The 16,348-nt window shown below is 58.6% G+C and overlaps 1 protein-coding gene across 2 annotated transcripts in view; it reads right to left on the reverse strand.

Annotated features, from left to right (window-relative positions):
- The window catches only part of PFKP (phosphofructokinase, platelet), a 52,577-nt gene that overhangs the window by 17,521 nt on the left and 18,708 nt on the right, over positions 1–16,348 (reverse strand). For both annotated transcript variants that reach the window (XM_080811234.1, XM_080811235.1), the window contains 11 exons: positions 11,654–11,731; positions 8,984–9,173; positions 8,383–8,548; positions 7,487–7,531; positions 7,206–7,314; positions 4,395–4,490; positions 3,081–3,173; positions 2,386–2,511; positions 1,147–1,211; positions 616–685; positions 351–497 (listed from right to left, as the gene is read on the reverse strand). In XM_080811234.1, the coding sequence (XP_080667360.1) occupies positions 351–497; positions 616–685; positions 1,147–1,211; positions 2,386–2,511; positions 3,081–3,173; positions 4,395–4,490; positions 7,206–7,314; positions 7,487–7,531; positions 8,383–8,548; positions 8,984–9,173; positions 11,654–11,731 (1,185 nt within the window). The remainder of the gene's footprint in view (positions 1–350; positions 498–615; positions 686–1,146; positions 1,212–2,385; positions 2,512–3,080; positions 3,174–4,394; positions 4,491–7,205; positions 7,315–7,486; positions 7,532–8,382; positions 8,549–8,983; positions 9,174–11,653; positions 11,732–16,348) is intronic.

Consider the following 16,348-nt stretch of genomic DNA (forward strand, 5'->3'; position numbering starts at 1 on the left):
AGCACTCAAAGTTTCCGTTCAGTCCTTTCACCAAAGCTTTCCTCCAAGTGCTTGTTGGCTGCGTCCCACTCCCACGGCACAACAGCCTCTGGGAGGCACACGACCCGTCCCCTTCCCTCCTAAGGCCGGCTCCCACGGGCCCCACTGGCCATACTGCCTGCAGCCCCTGAGGAACCCCGGAGGTGCGCTCCACACGGAGCGTCCAGCAGCACCCAGGGCGCGTACCCCACGGCGGATCTAGAGCAAAAGTCGTCCTACAGAGCAGCGTCTGCGCTCACCATGTGACAGAGCCCTAGGTTTGCAGCCTTGGGAGGTCCTCTGTCTCCCAATGACGTCCCCCAGGGACCCACCTGGCCTTTGGCGAAGCCCTCGAAGCCGTCGTAGATGGCGAGCATCTTGTGCCCATCTGCGATGCCCACGCGCACGGCGGAGCGCACGGCGGCGTTCATCCCAGCAGCGGGCGCCCCCACGTTTATGACCGCCACGTTACAGTTGCTCTGCAAGACAGCGAGGGCACGCTAGGAGTGCGGGGCAGGCGCTCAGCCCAGGAGCCCGGGGGTGGGGTCCACGGGGAACGCGGGGCTGGCTCTTGGGGCGGTGCGCAGCGTCACCGACCTTCACAATCTGATCGTCCGGCAACTTGATGGCGAGCCGCTTGTAGGTGTTGAGATTGGTCTCGAAGCTCCTGGAAGGAAAGGGGACCATCGGGCGGAGGTCGGAGGGCGCATGGAGTGTGAGGGGAGGCCCTGGGAGAAGGCCTGTGCCGGACGCGACAGTCCACACACCCCTGCTCGGAGCGCTTGGGGCAAACAGGCAGCCCTGGGATCACCCCGCATCCCCGAGGCCCCGGTATCTCCAGCTACGGCGGCCGCCTGCTGAGAAACCTGGTCTTTCATGCGCTCCGGTGTCCCACCGGCCGCGCCCCTCTTTCCATCCACCCCTCCCTAAGTTCTCCAGCCCCCGGCCGGCCAGAAAGCAGACCACACACCAGCTGGTCCCCCAACTGCCCATCAGGGCCCTGGAGCTGCCCAGTGGCGCCCTGCAGCCTGTCTCAGCTTCCGACTTTGTCCGCTGCGACAGAGGGAGCACAGCCCTGGGGCACATCCCACGCCAGCCCCGGGGACACAGAGCGCTCCTGACAGTCACCTCCCGCGGAGCTGCACAGCATCCTTAAATCTCCTCTCGTCCATGGCCTTCTGCACGTCCTGGGTCTTCAAACAAAGAAGGAGAAGAGAACATGTCAAGGCTCACACGTCTGTGGACGATTAGAGCTGCCACACCCGGCGGCTCCTGCCGACTCAGCCCGGTCGTCCCCACCTTCCAGGCTGGGAGCCCAAACTCAGCGAGTCACTTGCCACTGCTGGCAGCAGCCGGCTGCAGGGGACACGCCCGGGCCTGCCCAGCTCAGGCAGCTTGGTAACAAAGGATGGGGTGGGGGACGGCCAGCAAGCCTGGAGAGGGAGACCCTGAGATCCCCGGGAGAGCAAAGCCAGAGCGAAACCAGGCTCTCCGATGGACACAGCCTTCTGAGCAACTCCTGATTTGATTCTGATGACAAAGAAGCACAACAGAACCAGGCTCTCGGGGGAGGGGGTCGCCGCGGGGAGGGTGACAGTGCGGGGAACAGGTCCCCGAGGAAGCGGCCCGCCCCTCTCAACCTGAGCATCTTGGGTAAGTTAGTCCCTCTCTGAACCTCAGCTCCCTCTGATCTCCACTGCCGTCGGGGGTGGTAGGACTGTGCCAGGCCCTTGACGGAGAGCAGGTGCACACACACGCAGCCTCGCACACTCCCGCACACCCATCTGCTCACCCCCAAGGGCTTCTGGGAAGTGTGTTTCTGTGGCTGTGTTCAACGCATCCCTGCATGTAATCACGTCCCTGTCTAGGTTACACAACACATCCACTCAGAGCTGCCAGAAAGGCAGGGAAGGGACGGTCACGGGCAGGCTCCAGAGAATAAGGACAGGTGCATCTAGTACAGCTCGCTGCGCCCAACGACCTGGGAAACCATAACCTGTCCCTGCATCCAGGGGCCTGAAGGAGGCCGGGGCACGTCCGGATGCCACCTGCCTTAGCCGCACCACGGCCACCCTCCGGTCAGAAGATGCTGAGGGACAGGAGGGCAGGGACGCTGAGATCGGAGCTCTTCAGCCCCACCCCCGTCCCCCCGGGACGCCCTCCCCGGAGTCCCCACAGACCTGCGTTTCTACACGTCATCATCGTCTGCACATACCCCCTCTCTCAGCGTAGCGGAGGTTACGTCCCGTGCCCCAGACCGATGACCTCAGAGCCCCCGTCCTCCCCGCAGGCAGCAGCTTGGCCCTGGGGAAGCTCCCGGAAGCCCGTGTTGGACTAGCCGGGGAGCGTGGGACGCCCGGAACTCACCATCTGCACGCACTCCACCAGGGGCAGCCGCACGGCCTGGTTCCCGCTCAGCGACACCACGCAGGCCGGGGTCTCCGGGGTGGCCTGGAGAAGGGCGACCACGGCCTCCACCCCCATGCGACTGGCCTGGAAATGACAGTCACGGAGGTCGGAGACAAGGTCCAAGCCCGAGGCACCATGGCCCCCCGCCTGGCCCCGGGCTCCACCGAGGCACGAACACAGTCCCCCCGGCAGCTACATCCCTGAGCAGAGGCCTGCCCCACGGTGTTCAGAGGGACCCAACCTGCCTCCTGTCCTCCAGGTCTGGGTCCCAGAGAGCCACTGACCGTCCACCCGCCTCCAGCAAGGAGATTCTGACCCCACTAACAAGTGGCTGGCAGGGGGCAGTGAGGGGGAAGGGCAGAGGGCAGAGAGCACCCAAGACCGACACCCACGAGTGCGGACTAGGCCACCCCAGGGCCTGCCTCCAGACACGTGCACATGGGCTCTGTTCCCTGGGGTCCCTGTCACCCTTGGACCCCCAGGTCTGGGGTCTCCCGGCATCTGTGTGACTGGGCACCAAGGCTGGTTAGCATGTCCAGGACGGGCCACCCACACTCTGCTCAGGCAGAAATGCTCTAAACGGGACGGTGTGTGGGCAAACCGTTCCTCCTCGCCCCAGGCGAAGGCACCTGACCATCTCCCTCCTCACTCACCAAAATTCTGTCAAAGGCTGAAGGAGTCCCACCTCTCTGCACGTGTCCCAGGATGGTCACCCGCGTGTCGTACCCCAGCTGCTTGACCACGAGCTGCAGGAAACACAGCAGGTTAACCCAGGGGGTCACTGCGTCCTGGGCGTTGGCATCCCCGGGTCTTGGCTACTCCTTCTTCACACCGACATGGAAAAAAATCCTAGTTTCTAAATTTCATTTCCTAAAAGGATGCTTCATTTAACGGTGAGCTGAAGTTTGTTTTTGTGAAAGAATGCTTTTGTTATCACATAAAATCTCTGTCTCTCCTACTTCGCCAATGAACCTAAGTAACATGATTTTTGAAAAAGGACATGGGATCCCAGGTGTTTTACAGGAATGTAGACATTTCCCTAAGTCACCTTCAGCGGGCACAGCTGTATCTGAAAAGCACACCGTGGTCAACCACGGCATCCCCACAAGGCTGGCCCCACGAGCGCACTACAGGCTGTGGGGTCAGGCCTCCATCCTTGCCAGACCTCACCTCCTCCTCTATGAAAACACTAGAAGGGGGGGACGTGAAGCCCGTGGCCCTTGCTCTCCGGGCCCGTGTTCACTCTCGATGTGCTTACGTGGGGAAGGAAAACCTTTGCCCTTATTCCTTCTTTCAGTACTGGCCAAGCGCCTTCCCCCACAGCTCCCCAGGCCTCGAGGTCAGGTGCTCAGCTGCTCAGGGAAGGAGAGGGCGTGACAGAGAAGCCACGTTGCAAAGCCCGGCTGACAGCGTCCTTTGGTCTGTCGGTCTGTCTCCCCAGCGTTCCGTCTGGAACACGCACAGTCACCTGCCCCGCTGGAGAGCCTGGGCCATTCCGCCGGCCCCGGGGCTGGCACGCCAAGCCAGCACCTTCCAGCGAGCCGCACAGCAATGGGACCTCCTGGGCGGCCCTCCACGGGGCCGGGGGCGGCACAGGTGTCCATGTGACAAGTGCTCTCTCATCCGCAGGAGCACCGGGGCCGCGTGTCCCAGTGCCTGAGCCTTGTCCCTGGTGGGGCAGCCGGCGCCCAGCACTGGGTCCCCCTGTCCACCCCGATGCGTCTCCCCGACCACCAGGGCAGCTCCCGGGCCTCCGGGAAGATTCCCGACAATAAGGCGGGAGCTGCAGGAGACTGGCCCCGTTAAAGTCATGAGTCATTACGAAACCATCTATCAGTATCAGGAAGAACAAAAAGGGTTTTCATGATAATAACACAACGTTCCAAACGCGAATCCTGCCAACACCGTTAAAATCTCTCCTTTCCGGGCTGGCGCCCGAGGAGAATTGCAAAATCGGACACACTCACCTCCTTGATTTGCTCAGAGGTAATGGGTTTATTCTGGGTGTCTATGGCTCCCTCTGCCACAATGATGATATTCAGTCTTTTTTTCCGGGCCCGGTTCTAGGGGAAACAGAAAATGAACATCCTCAAACACCTAAACTGTTTAAACAACAAACAAATCCCCGGCCCTTTGCCCCAGGTGAATGGCCTCTTGCCGGGTAGAAACTGTCACCTAGTTTCGCAAGCAGGGTTTCCACCCATCCGGGCCGGGAAAGGCCCTCCCAGTGCATAGCTGGAGGTGGCAGGGGGTGGGAGGGGCCTGTAGGATCGCCCCAGAAGCAGGCTGGGAGCCGGGCAGTCCCAGACCGGGGGCCACACTTCTTGGCTGTTTGGTCCCAGAAGGCAGTGAGCTCAGCAATGCGCCCCCATGGCGCGTCTATACAGCAAACCAGGCTTCCGATCTCCTCAGAAACCAGAGCTTCCCACCACCTCCCCGTGAGCCCATCCGAACACAGAGTCCCGGGCCTGCACAGGAGCCTGGGGGGGGAGCGGTGGGGGGAGCGGGGGAGAGTGCGGGGCTGGGGACAGGCCCCGCTGGCACTGTGCCCACACCTGCCGTCCCCACAGGTTCAGGGCAACTGTCACCCAGCGACACCCTGAACTCATTCTCAGCCAGTCCATTCTCTATCCCATCCCAAGTTACAGACCCTCCCCCGGGGGCGGGGGGGGGGGGGCTGTGAGCCCCAGCGCAGACAGTGCCTGAAGCCGCTGCAGCCCGTGGAGCCCGGGCGAGCCCCCCGGGGCGTCCCAAAGACACCTGCCGTTTGGGGCTGGGCTGACTGCTTTTCAATAGACACAAACATGCTCTACTTCGAGGAGCTCACTGTCCCTAGCCAGGAATGTTTTCTAGGAGATGTAAAGATGTGGCTCCGAGAGGGACTGGGACGCATCCATGAGTACGGGAATATGGCCACGGAGCCGCATGTCATCTATAAAACGTTAATATTCCTGAGGGTTACAGAACCCAAGTCCTCCGCACAGGCACGCAGGAAGGTAAGCCGCCTTGCCTGGACGGGTGTGCAGACGCCTCTCACGTCCCTGCCTGGACGCATCCCCTCCCTGAGTCCTCAGGACAGCATCAGGGACCTGAAGAACGTGGGGTCATTGCCCAAGGTCACCGTGCAGGTGGCAGAGCCGAGACCCAACCCCAGGACCTGTGACGCCTCAGAGAGGCCTCTCCCGTTCTAGAACAGAACGCCCGGGATTGGGGGGCACTCTGAGGCTTGCTTCCTAAGCCAACTTACTGGACAAGATATTCGGAAAAGACTTAACAGTGCTACATCCACGACCAATAAACAAGAATTACAGACACGGTGAGATCAAGTGTTTCCGCAAGAGGGTGTCCAAGCCAAGCCATCCACCTTACGTCCCCCGACCCTCCCCGAGGGGAACCCCGACATGTTCTTGTTCTTGTCCTAAGCTCATGGTTCATGAGGCCTGAAACCCAAGGGGGTCTGCAGATAAGGCCACACCGTTAGGGAAATAATGGCCAAATCTAACGGAGGGCCTCAGTCCTCTCTCGCCCGGACGCGCTGACCACTATGCAGGGCCTCGGAGCAGGGGCGTGCTTCCCCGTCCCCGAGGGCTGACACCAGAACTTGCCTGTGACCGCGCGGCCCTGGACCAGGCCTGGGGGTGTTGGGGGGAGGAAGGACGGCCGGCGGGGACGGGCACAGCCCCTGGGGGGATGCGACCACAGGTAACGCCCTGTGGCATTGGTGATTACATGCGTGTCTCAGAGCCACACAGAAGGACCAGCCTAAGACCAGGGCCACCCCCAATGTCACACAGCCAGCCGCGAATCACCCCACGCCACTGGCCCACGTCCCCAGGTCGGAACCAAAATAACAAGTGGATTTATTACATCCACGGGACCACTGGGATGTGTTCCTGCATTCGCCGGTCCCCCGCAGCCGCGGCCCACCTTCCTGGGGGTACGATTCTCCCAGCAAAGCCGTGTGTCATCACCAGCTCCTTACGTTTGGATCAAGTACGTTGCTCAAGTTCCTTTCTTGGAACCTGTCACCTTGAAGCTGGCGGCAATGTCCTATCGTGCATGTACCCTGGCTGCTCGCAGAGAGCATGTCCTTGCTGAACACAACCACAGCCGGCCTGGGCCGTACGCTTACCTCCCCACCTGCAGGACGGGGATGACATGGTCGGGAAACGCGTCCCGTGCCCGAGTTCCGCCCCGGGGGCTAAGCTCATAGGCCCTCCTCAGAGGCCCTCCTGCAGGGAAACCGCCCTCCACGCATGTGGGGGACACAGGCAGCCCCGGGCCACAAACAGAGGGCAAAGCCTGGTGCAGAGAACGCCGTCTGCAGCCATGCCTGAGGCCCGCCCAGAGCGGCGGGGACCGTACAGCCCAGGAGGGGCTGCCACCTGCCCCACACTGCTCTGCGCCACTGCGGGCCGGGGTCGAGACGCGGGTCTGTTCACACTGGTGTGCGGAGACAGAACAGGAGGCGGAGATCCCCCCCCACCGCCGGGTTTCTCCTAACAGCCTCATCTCTACTCAAGATCCTCCTTCAAACTCCAGCTGCTGCTCTACAGGAAAAACAGTTTTGGGGTCTCTCTACGGCGCCCCTTCACGACCCCAGGGGGCAGCCGGACATGCGAACCGCCAGTGTGCGCAGACCCTGCGTGACAAGCTCCAACTCTCCTGAGAACCACGGAGTTCCCACGTGTTTGTGACTCTGCCCAAACTGGGGCCCCGAGGCTGCCGCCCATCGCCGTCAGAGGCCCTGGCGGTCGGGGACACGGAACGCACGTTACCTCGGAGAGTTTGACACACATGTCCTCCTGCCAGCCCTCTTCTGGGGGCGACTCTGGAAGGAACACCCAGTCCGCTCCACAGGCCAGGGCGCTCACCAGGGCGAGGTACCTGTCCAGAGACAGCACTGGTTTTGTGAGGCTGCGGCCGGGCACCCTCAGCTCGGAGGCGGCCCCGGGCAGGCAGCGCACGAGCGTGCAAGGGGGACAGCGGGCCACCGGGGGGCATCCAGGGGGCCAGGCGGAGGGTACCCGCCGTGCAGGCTGCGTCTCCCCACACGTACCCGCAGTGTCTCCCCATAACCTCGAGAACGAAGGTCCTCTGGTGGCTGGAAAAGACAAAGGAAACATCCACTGACCACCATGGGGAGCAGCGAGAAAACCCAAGAGGAAAGCGCCGCCAGGTCGGAGAGGAGCCTGCTTCACCATGACGGCAGGACCTACGCTTCCCGAAAGCGCCCATTTCCTACAAAAGCAGATGCCACTGTGCTAGCATTTCGAGCTCTTGTGAGCAAAGGGGTTTGGGGTTACTCACTTCACAGCCAGTGTTTGCTCTCCCGCACACACGCACATTCCCGGACACCTCTGTGCCGGTGACCGGCTGCGGTGCTCAGCACAGGCGGGGCCGGGAGCCGCCCGGGCTGGAGCCCCCCAGAGCCGGGAGCACAACCTCCGGGCTCTCCCATCGCCCACAGGGTCCTCGCCCGCCCACGGAGCCAGAGGACGCGGGGCATATCCAGTCCTGCTGCTCCTGCCAGAGACCCTGCCTGGGACTTCCCAGTAGCATTAGTCTGTCTTTCCTCCAGGACACACTTTTTTCTTCTAAAATCAGGGGTAGGAGTAAACTTTCACAGTTGAAAATAAACAGTCAATGGGAAACAGTTTTCTCACTCTGGTTTCTAACATTCAGTAACAAGACTGGATCAAACACCCGTCTGGGGAACCCTCCAGGGCCGGCACGGACGTCTACACCACAGCACAGAACACCCCCATGAGGGAATCCTCCAGGGTCTACACCCTAGCACAGAACACCTGTCTGGGGAGACTTTCAGGGTCAGCACAGACGTCTACACCCAGCACAGAACACCCTTAAGAAGGAAAAATCCAGGGCCAACACGGACGTCTACACCGCAACACATCTAACCCACCAGCCCCTCCCAGGCTCCCGTGTCCCTGTAACCTCTGGGCGGTGGTCATGATGGCGTCCACGACCTCGATTATCCTGTGCAAGGCAGAGTCAGTGCCGATGGTCATATCGGTCCCGCAGAAGTCATTGTCGATGGAGCCCACCATGCCCACGACGTTGAGGTACGCGTGCTTCTGCACCTGCTCCTTGTCGATCTCACCTGCGCGGAAACGAGCACCGGCCATGACCGGGAGCTGCCACAAGTGGACGTTCAGGAGCCCCCGTGGAGTGGGAGGAAGAGAGCGGTGGGTGAAGGGAAGCCCAGCGCACCCTCCCCTCCGCCCCCCAGTTCTCCTCTGCAAAGTGGGGACACACAGGAAACCTATCCCAATGACCGTCACGGGCGCTACCCGAAACTGTGCCAGGGGTAGGCGGTGCCCGGCCTGGGGCAGGACCAGGTACACAGAGCTCATCGTTTTCGGAGGCATGAGGCCGAGTGCCCAGCCTGGGGGACCGGGAGACCGGCACTATCACCACTGATGCCTCTCCACAGTCAGACAGCGGGCACGGGGGCTCAGAGCTCTCCGAAGGGAACAGAAGAGAAACAGAGGGAACAGAAAACCCACAAAGGCAACACACAGAGGCAAGGCTGTACCATTTTGAGCCAACTCCTCCAGCAGCCCACTCCACTCTTTCCGGAAGATATTGGCCCCGGTGAGACTCCCGTCCCCGCCAATCACACACAGGTTGGTGATGCCCCGCTGAACCAAGTTCTGAGCAGCCTTCAGGCGACCTTCCCGCGTGCGGAAGGCTTTGCAACGAGCACTGCCGATAATGGTCCCTCCCTGGAAGAGAAAGAAAATCACACGTATTTTTCTTCTTCCTGCAGGAGAGGAAGTGGCAGAGCTCAGCACATGTGAATACCACTGTACACACATAGGACTTGCAAGTCTAGGTTCCCCTCATTTAATCTTGTAAGTTGGTCAAGTGTGGGGACAATGGACAAAGGCACGGGCGTCATGCCCAGGGCAAGCCGGGGAGGGTCTGGAGACCAGGACGGCCATCAGGTAAACACGCAGAGGATAAGAGTCTGCAGGACGACCCAGCCATCCAGGAGGCCTATGGCGGAGTGGTATGGCGTGGGGTGCCGGCCTCCGCCCCCACCGAGCCTCAGATGGACCCGGCGCTGGCCAGCAGCTGCGGTCAGGGAAGGCATGACCGGGAGCCCCCGTAACAAGTCCCCTGTTCCGCCAGAGCTAACCGTGTGAAAAGGCAAGACAGGAACCTGTGAGCCAGAGGGACTGATTTTTGCACATCTCCCTGCCCCTCCCTTTTTAAAGGCTACATCTTAAGAGAACGCAAGTTGGATCAGACAAACTTCCGAGAGCGAGAAGTCGTGATTTTTCACATTCAGTTTTTCAGAAACAAAAGATTCTTAGTTGTCTTTAGAAAAAAGCAGGGTTCCTTCCCACACACCACACGTGCGCTTCTAAAACCCCCATCTGTGGGCCATCCTCCAAGGGCACGCTCACTCCGCAAGGCAAGCGCCCCTCCCGGGAAGGGAGCCTGTGTTAACGACTGGGAGTATGGTGGGGACGGCGCTGCGGCCCGGCACAGCAAAGGGGAGCCCGGGGCGGAAGGCGCAGGACACCCGGCCACGACCAGCGGGTTCTCTGGACTCGGCCTCCACCAAGAGGGATCGGAGCGTCATGTGCTTTCTAGCGACCGAAAAAGCGAAATCGGCAGCTGGTCCGCACCGAGGGGATCCCAGGTGTGGGACAGCCAGAGCGAGACCACACCTGAGGAGGGTAAAGGGGGCGCCCTTCCCTGCCCCCACACACCCAGGGCCACCTGCACACCCCGTCTCCCCAGGGCAATCACATACCATCCGCCCTCGTCTCCCCCCCGGGGCCCCCGAGATGTAACGGGCCGAGAAGGTCGCGTGAGCTCGGGCGCGTGGGGCGCCGTGATTCACACGCACGGGGTGACGTGACCACTGCACTACGGTGCGTGGAGATATGCGGCTGCTCTGTCATTAGCCTTTTTTGTCTTAGCGCTTTCAACACCCACTATTCTAGCAACTTTCAATATTAGAATTATTAGGCAGCACTGTTAACACCGTTAACACGAGGATTTATGGGAAATGATCCCCGTACTCAAGTTCCTTACCTCGTCCCTCACCTCAGCCACCTGTGAGTGTGCGTGTTAAGAATGAAGACTTACTCTCCGGGCGGCTTTTGAGGGTGCAACACGGTGTCCTTAACCACCGTCACCCGGCGGGAGGTTCCATCTAGAACTCACTCGCCATCAGCCGGGCGTGTCCGGCAGTCCCCGTTTCCCCTCCCCAGCCCCCTGGCAAACACCGTTTTTCTGTTTCCGGGAATTCAGCTTTTTCAGATCCCACGTGCGAGTGAGAACCCAGGTATCTGTCTGTCTGTGTCTGCCTCGTCTCACCCTGGAGGTCCACCCTCGCCGCCCCAGCCCGCAGGATTTCCTCCTCTTCGTAGGGCTGCACATGTGCCCTTTATACCTCGAAGCCGCGTCTACTGGACCCATTCCGCCGTGCACTGGCGCCTTCAGTGGGACCAAACTGATTCCAGTTTCTAGTTTAAAAATACCCCACGTGGGTTCCAGATTAACACAGAGCTTTTCAGCACGTCCATTCTTCTCACCTAATCCGCCTCTCCCAGGATTGGGAGGCCTCCTTTAGCTACCGGCTTGGGGAATTTATAGGCAGGAAACATCCTGGCAGGTTTCTTTCAAATTCAAAGTAAGTAATTGTTTTGCCTGAAGCCGTCCTTGCCTCTCTCCCGGGCACACCAGAGCAGTGAGCCCGGACTGGTTCAGGCCAGAACAGGGAGGCCGCTTCCCACTACGTCCTGCCATCCCGGAGGGACCATTCCCAGCCTTTGTTACAGGGACACAAAGTGACTCTCAAAAATCCAACAGGAGTGGGGGAGAGGGGGGTCTGTGCCCTGAGCACAGTGCCAACAAACGCAAGAAGCCTCCATATCAATCTGGTCTTAAGACGACAAAACCTGAAATCCACTACAAGGACCACAGGGAACACGAGCGGTCACAACATGACTTTTTACTGCAAGAATAATCCTGTTTGCACGATGTAAAGCTTTCTAAAAATGTTAGTTACATGACAAATAAAGGCTGGTTTGGTTTTGTTTTGTTACTGTGTAAGTAGGTGAGAATAACGCCAGCCAGGACATTAATCCCAGTTAAGTACTACTGGAGCTTATGCGCAGAACATTTCCAGGTAAAGGAGGGACTTGACTTACTTTAGAGAAACAGAGTTTTGGAAGTCAGCACGTACCACTTGCAGAATGCTGGAGACGCTCTCCCAGTTGGCTTCCACGATGTTTCTGCCGCCATCGACCATGCCTTGGTAACCCTGGGGGAAGGGAACGGAGATCCTTGTTAAAACGGAGCTAAACTCCAGTGAGAGCTCAGATGGATGTGTGAGTTCTGTAAAACACAAAGGACGAGGACCCTGAGCCCCGAAGAGCCAAGGGGTTGGGGGCAGCCAGAGGCGAGTGCTCGCTCCAAGCCTTCCGTCAATGGGCACTTCTTGCCAGGCTCGCCAGGAGCGCTTCGGGGAAGAAGACAGTTTATCACCCAACAGCGTCCAAGAGCCTGAAAGGGGAGATGCTTACCCCAAACACAAATTCCCATGCAAACAGTGGTGTCCATCACACTGCGTTCAGGGGAGCATTCCCGTCGGGGCCTCAGTTTGCCCGTGTGACCTGTGCTACCCTGCATAGACACACCGTGTTTCTGAAAAGCACCGCAGACATCCGTGGGCCCTATCCTGCGGTCAGCAGTAGCTGACCACCCCGAGGGCCGGGGAGTACGTGGGATGGGAGCGCTCACTTTCGGCCGGAAGCCCAAGGACCGTGACCTTCCAACTCCATCTCGCTTTCCCCTCCAAGACCACACAAGATCAAGGCATCCGGAAACACCCATGTGTGTCCTTACCTGCGTGACTCTCTCCAGGACACTTAACCTTACAAAGGAACGGACACTGACCACTTACAAAGTTTATCATCACGGATCCTTATGGGGGATTCAGAGCCCCTAAACCAGTGAAGGTCAAGAGGAACGGAAAAAGTAAGGATTGCTCAAAATTCAATGGTCCACTGAGTAGAGAACCACGTGTGCAAGTTAGCCAACAGGACGGGGGCCTCTACAGGCCATCAGGACGCACCTGTGCTTACAACAGACACTTTCTGCCAAAAATGCGCTACCATCTTCTGTAAGACACTGGGTCAGTATGTTCCATCTTAGTAACATGTAACACATATTAACCTATTGTATACAATACATGTAATGTATGACTAGTATCTTTATATCATGAAACATGGTATTATAATTTCTACGTTATACGGAGAATACATTTACATATACTGTCATAAATTATACAGAACGAACCTGCTCTCAACTTCGCTCTGTTCTCTTTCATTCCATGCCACCCTCCTCTCTCCTATTTGTCACACACAGAACACTAGGCTACCAACACACACCTGGGTCTGTATGTGTATATATTTAATATGTTACATAGATATACATTGTATATAACATGTAATTATATGTTTATATGTTTCTAATATACTGATACAAATATGTATTTTATATATCATACAGAGAACAAATTGTATATAACAGAATACATTACAGTCCTGTAGTATTTTATACTACATACTATACGTATACATAAGTACAGGTAAATCTGTGCGACAAACACCGAAGGGACAGGTGGCCTGGAATGAGGTCGAGAAGCCAAGAGCAGGTGCACGTTGGAGCTGGCAGCCTCCCTCTGCCCCCGGATGGAGGATATTACCCGGGGGCTCTGGCTCCCCCCTCACAGTCCCCAGAACAGGCCCACCGTCGTCACGGGGCAGCGATGCACATCTTCTAAACACAGCTCCCTAAACCTCACAGGGCGTGTGTTGTGCCTTTTCAGCCCACTCCATATAAGGTAACGAGCCGCGGCACCTGTCACTGTGGAGGGGGAGCTTGATAAGCAGAAGAGGCTTTGATCCAGGCCCGGTCTCTGGAAAGGAAGCCCTTCAGAGGCGCCGTCTACACCGGGCCCTGTGTGGGAGCTCCCCCAGCAGAGGTTACAAAAGCCAGCCCTCCCTGCTTCTAAGGGACTCCCAGGGATCTTCGGCAGAATGTTAACAACAGGGAGAGAGCCAGGTGATAGCTGGACGGCAGCAAGACAGAGGACACACAGAGGGAGGGCCCTGCCTCCGGGGTGCCTTCCACTGAGCCCTGCAAACTCCCGGGCTCCCCTGTCACTCTGCACGCACGCCCAGCTCCGCACGCCTCAGATACGGGCCCAGCACCCAACAGCCGGCAGCAGTGCAGACGGGGAGCTCGCTTCCAGGAGGCCTGGTGGGCGGGGGCCCTCCCACCCCGGGAGCGGAGCGGGCCTGCAGGCTGGCTGCAGCTTCCCGAGCCTCGGCCACCGCGGGGACACGGCTCCTACGTGGAGGCACGATGTCCTACCACCCCAGCCTGCATGGGGCTGAGGATGAGAGAAACCATTACTCATGAGGCCGGAAGGGCACGTGGAGAGCGGGCTGTCTGAGCAGGGCAGGGCGGAGAACTGCGCTACCCATAGGCTTTGGCAAAAACAGGACGGGGACACCCTCCCCATGCCCACTCAACAACCACAGCCAGGGGGATGATTTCTGCACAGGCACCGCGAGGTCAACAAAGCGACCCAGGGGACGGGGCCGCCCTAGACCCCACAGGGCTGATGAGGACACGGAGGCCGGGGGGCCGTCCCCAGCTCATCAGGGGCCATCTCTGCTGCACACGGCTGTCAGCACCAGCCCATGGAGGATTCCGGCAGCTCATGCTCCGTGGACAAGCCCTGTGCCCGGCTTCTGCCCCACAGGTGCCAAGCCGGGAGCACAAAAGTCCCCTTTGCCTTTATGATCATTGCTCTGCATTTATACAGTGACTTCATGAAAACATTCACAAACTCCTTTGCTGCTGGAGCAGGAACGTGGGAAATCGTTCTGTAAATCATAACGTGTGTTCTGTAACATAGAACATTCTCAGAAAATCCTTGAGGTCGGGTGGCACAGGGACCCTGGGACAGCGAGGATAAAGGGATTTTGGAGATTCGAGCACCCACCCCGCTCCTGACCGCACGCCTGGGCGGGGCAGGAAGTGACGCAGGAAGTGACTCACCCTCCCTCCCTCTCCGCAGACTGCGGGAGCTCCTGCAATCCCCGAAAAGGCCTCCCAACGGCAATTCAAGCAGCCCTTCACTTACAAGGAAGTGTTACTAAATTAAGACGACTGATTTTACACAAACGTACCATAATTTATAAATTCGGATGCGTGTTTTTCTGTGGAAGTCTCTCTGGAGGCTTGAGTACTTGCTGCCGACACAGCCAGTGCCCCAAATCTTTTCTTTAAAATTCTCCTTGGAATCTGCCTTCAGAACCAGTTCCATGACTCACGCAGGAATCAAACCACAGCAAACCCTTCCAAGCCACACTCGGTTTTTAACCCAGAGTAACCCGGCCCGCCTTGCCGATCCCCGTTCACACCGCCAGCCCCGGAGACCATCCAAGTGCGCTGTCCTTTGGGTGATGTCTGAGAAGGAGCCACAGATTCCGCAATCAGCTCAACTTCTTGTTTGAAACGTTTCTGAACAATGGGGACATCAGCGTAGACCCCATTTGCTCCTCTGGAGACTGCGCTGCGTTTTGGGGAACCTGTTCAATCCGTTCAGAGGAGAGTCTGCGCTAGCCCACGGCAAGTGGCCTTCTCTTGTAAGAGACCTCACACTACGTAGGGTTTCTGGGTCCAAGACCCAGAGGGAAATCACAGTCCCGTGCTCTCTGGCCAACTAGGCTTCTCCCCTCGAACACGGATGCTGGATGAGTGCACGGGCCTTCTCAAGCTGAAAATGGCTTTTCCACATCTGATTTCCTGGATTACTCAGTCAACAACTCACTGTTTGGGCAGCAAACACTCTGCTCCCAGCGGAGACAATCTACAAAGATCACGTCCTTCCAAAGTATTGTCTAGATACGGCAGTGACCAACAGCACAGACTCCTCCCCAGGCTTCACTGCCTCGAGTAAATACAAATTTTTGTCTTGCTGGCTTATTCCTTAATAAATTAAAGCATTTCACTTACAGCACTTGAGAGCAAGCCCATGGAGAGGTCAGCTCTGAACCGCTCACGTGTCGGAGCTGGGAAATGCCATCGTGCAAGACAAGCTGGGCACAACAGAGGCAGGCACAGGTCCTCTGGGTGGGCAACGGCTTTCCAAGTTCAGGAATCACGACTCTTTTCTGCACCAGGAAGCTCACCGCAGACCCCCAGATCACACAGTCCTTCCCGCACCCACCCCCAGCCGTGGCTCAGCCCCCACCAGGACCCTCTGGGGCACGGACGCCCTGGCCTCGGGACCCCTGCTCAAGGAGCCCATGACTTCAAGGATGATGCCTGCAGGCTTGCCTTTGCATGGGTCCGTGGTGAGAGGTGGCCAAACTCTGACCTTCTAAAATAGGTCAGAACACACGAGGCCATTGCACTTTGTGCTTGTGGAAACCTGACAACGGAGACCAGTGGGACTGATTTAGCCGTCCGGTATTATCGGATTGCTTTACACCAAAGCTGCTAATCCCCGGTTCCAGGTACATTATAAACCCGAGGCCGCCGCGGGACACAGCAGGTGCAAATCCTCCAGGAGGGAGAGCCCACCACCTCTCAGCCAGCCCCTCACCCAGCCGCACGGTGATAACGCAGGGGCGCGCAGACAGCCAAGGAGACCATCCTTTTGTGATTAAAACACTGGAAGGGTAACTAGGACGAGCCTGGGAAGAGCCACGGGGATGGCAGGAGGACCAGGCAGAGCTGGCTCTCAGAGATGATGCTCAGGGCGAGCTTGGTGGGTTCCACTGTCCAGCTGGGCACTGGCCACAGGGCCTTGGTGACTCGTCCACTCACATGCTGCCTGCTAGCCAATGGGCCACGCCCC

Source organism: Martes martes, assembly GCF_963455335.1.
Source record: "Martes martes genome assembly, chromosome: 8".
Lineage (NCBI taxonomy): Eukaryota > Metazoa > Chordata > Mammalia > Carnivora > Mustelidae > Martes > Martes martes.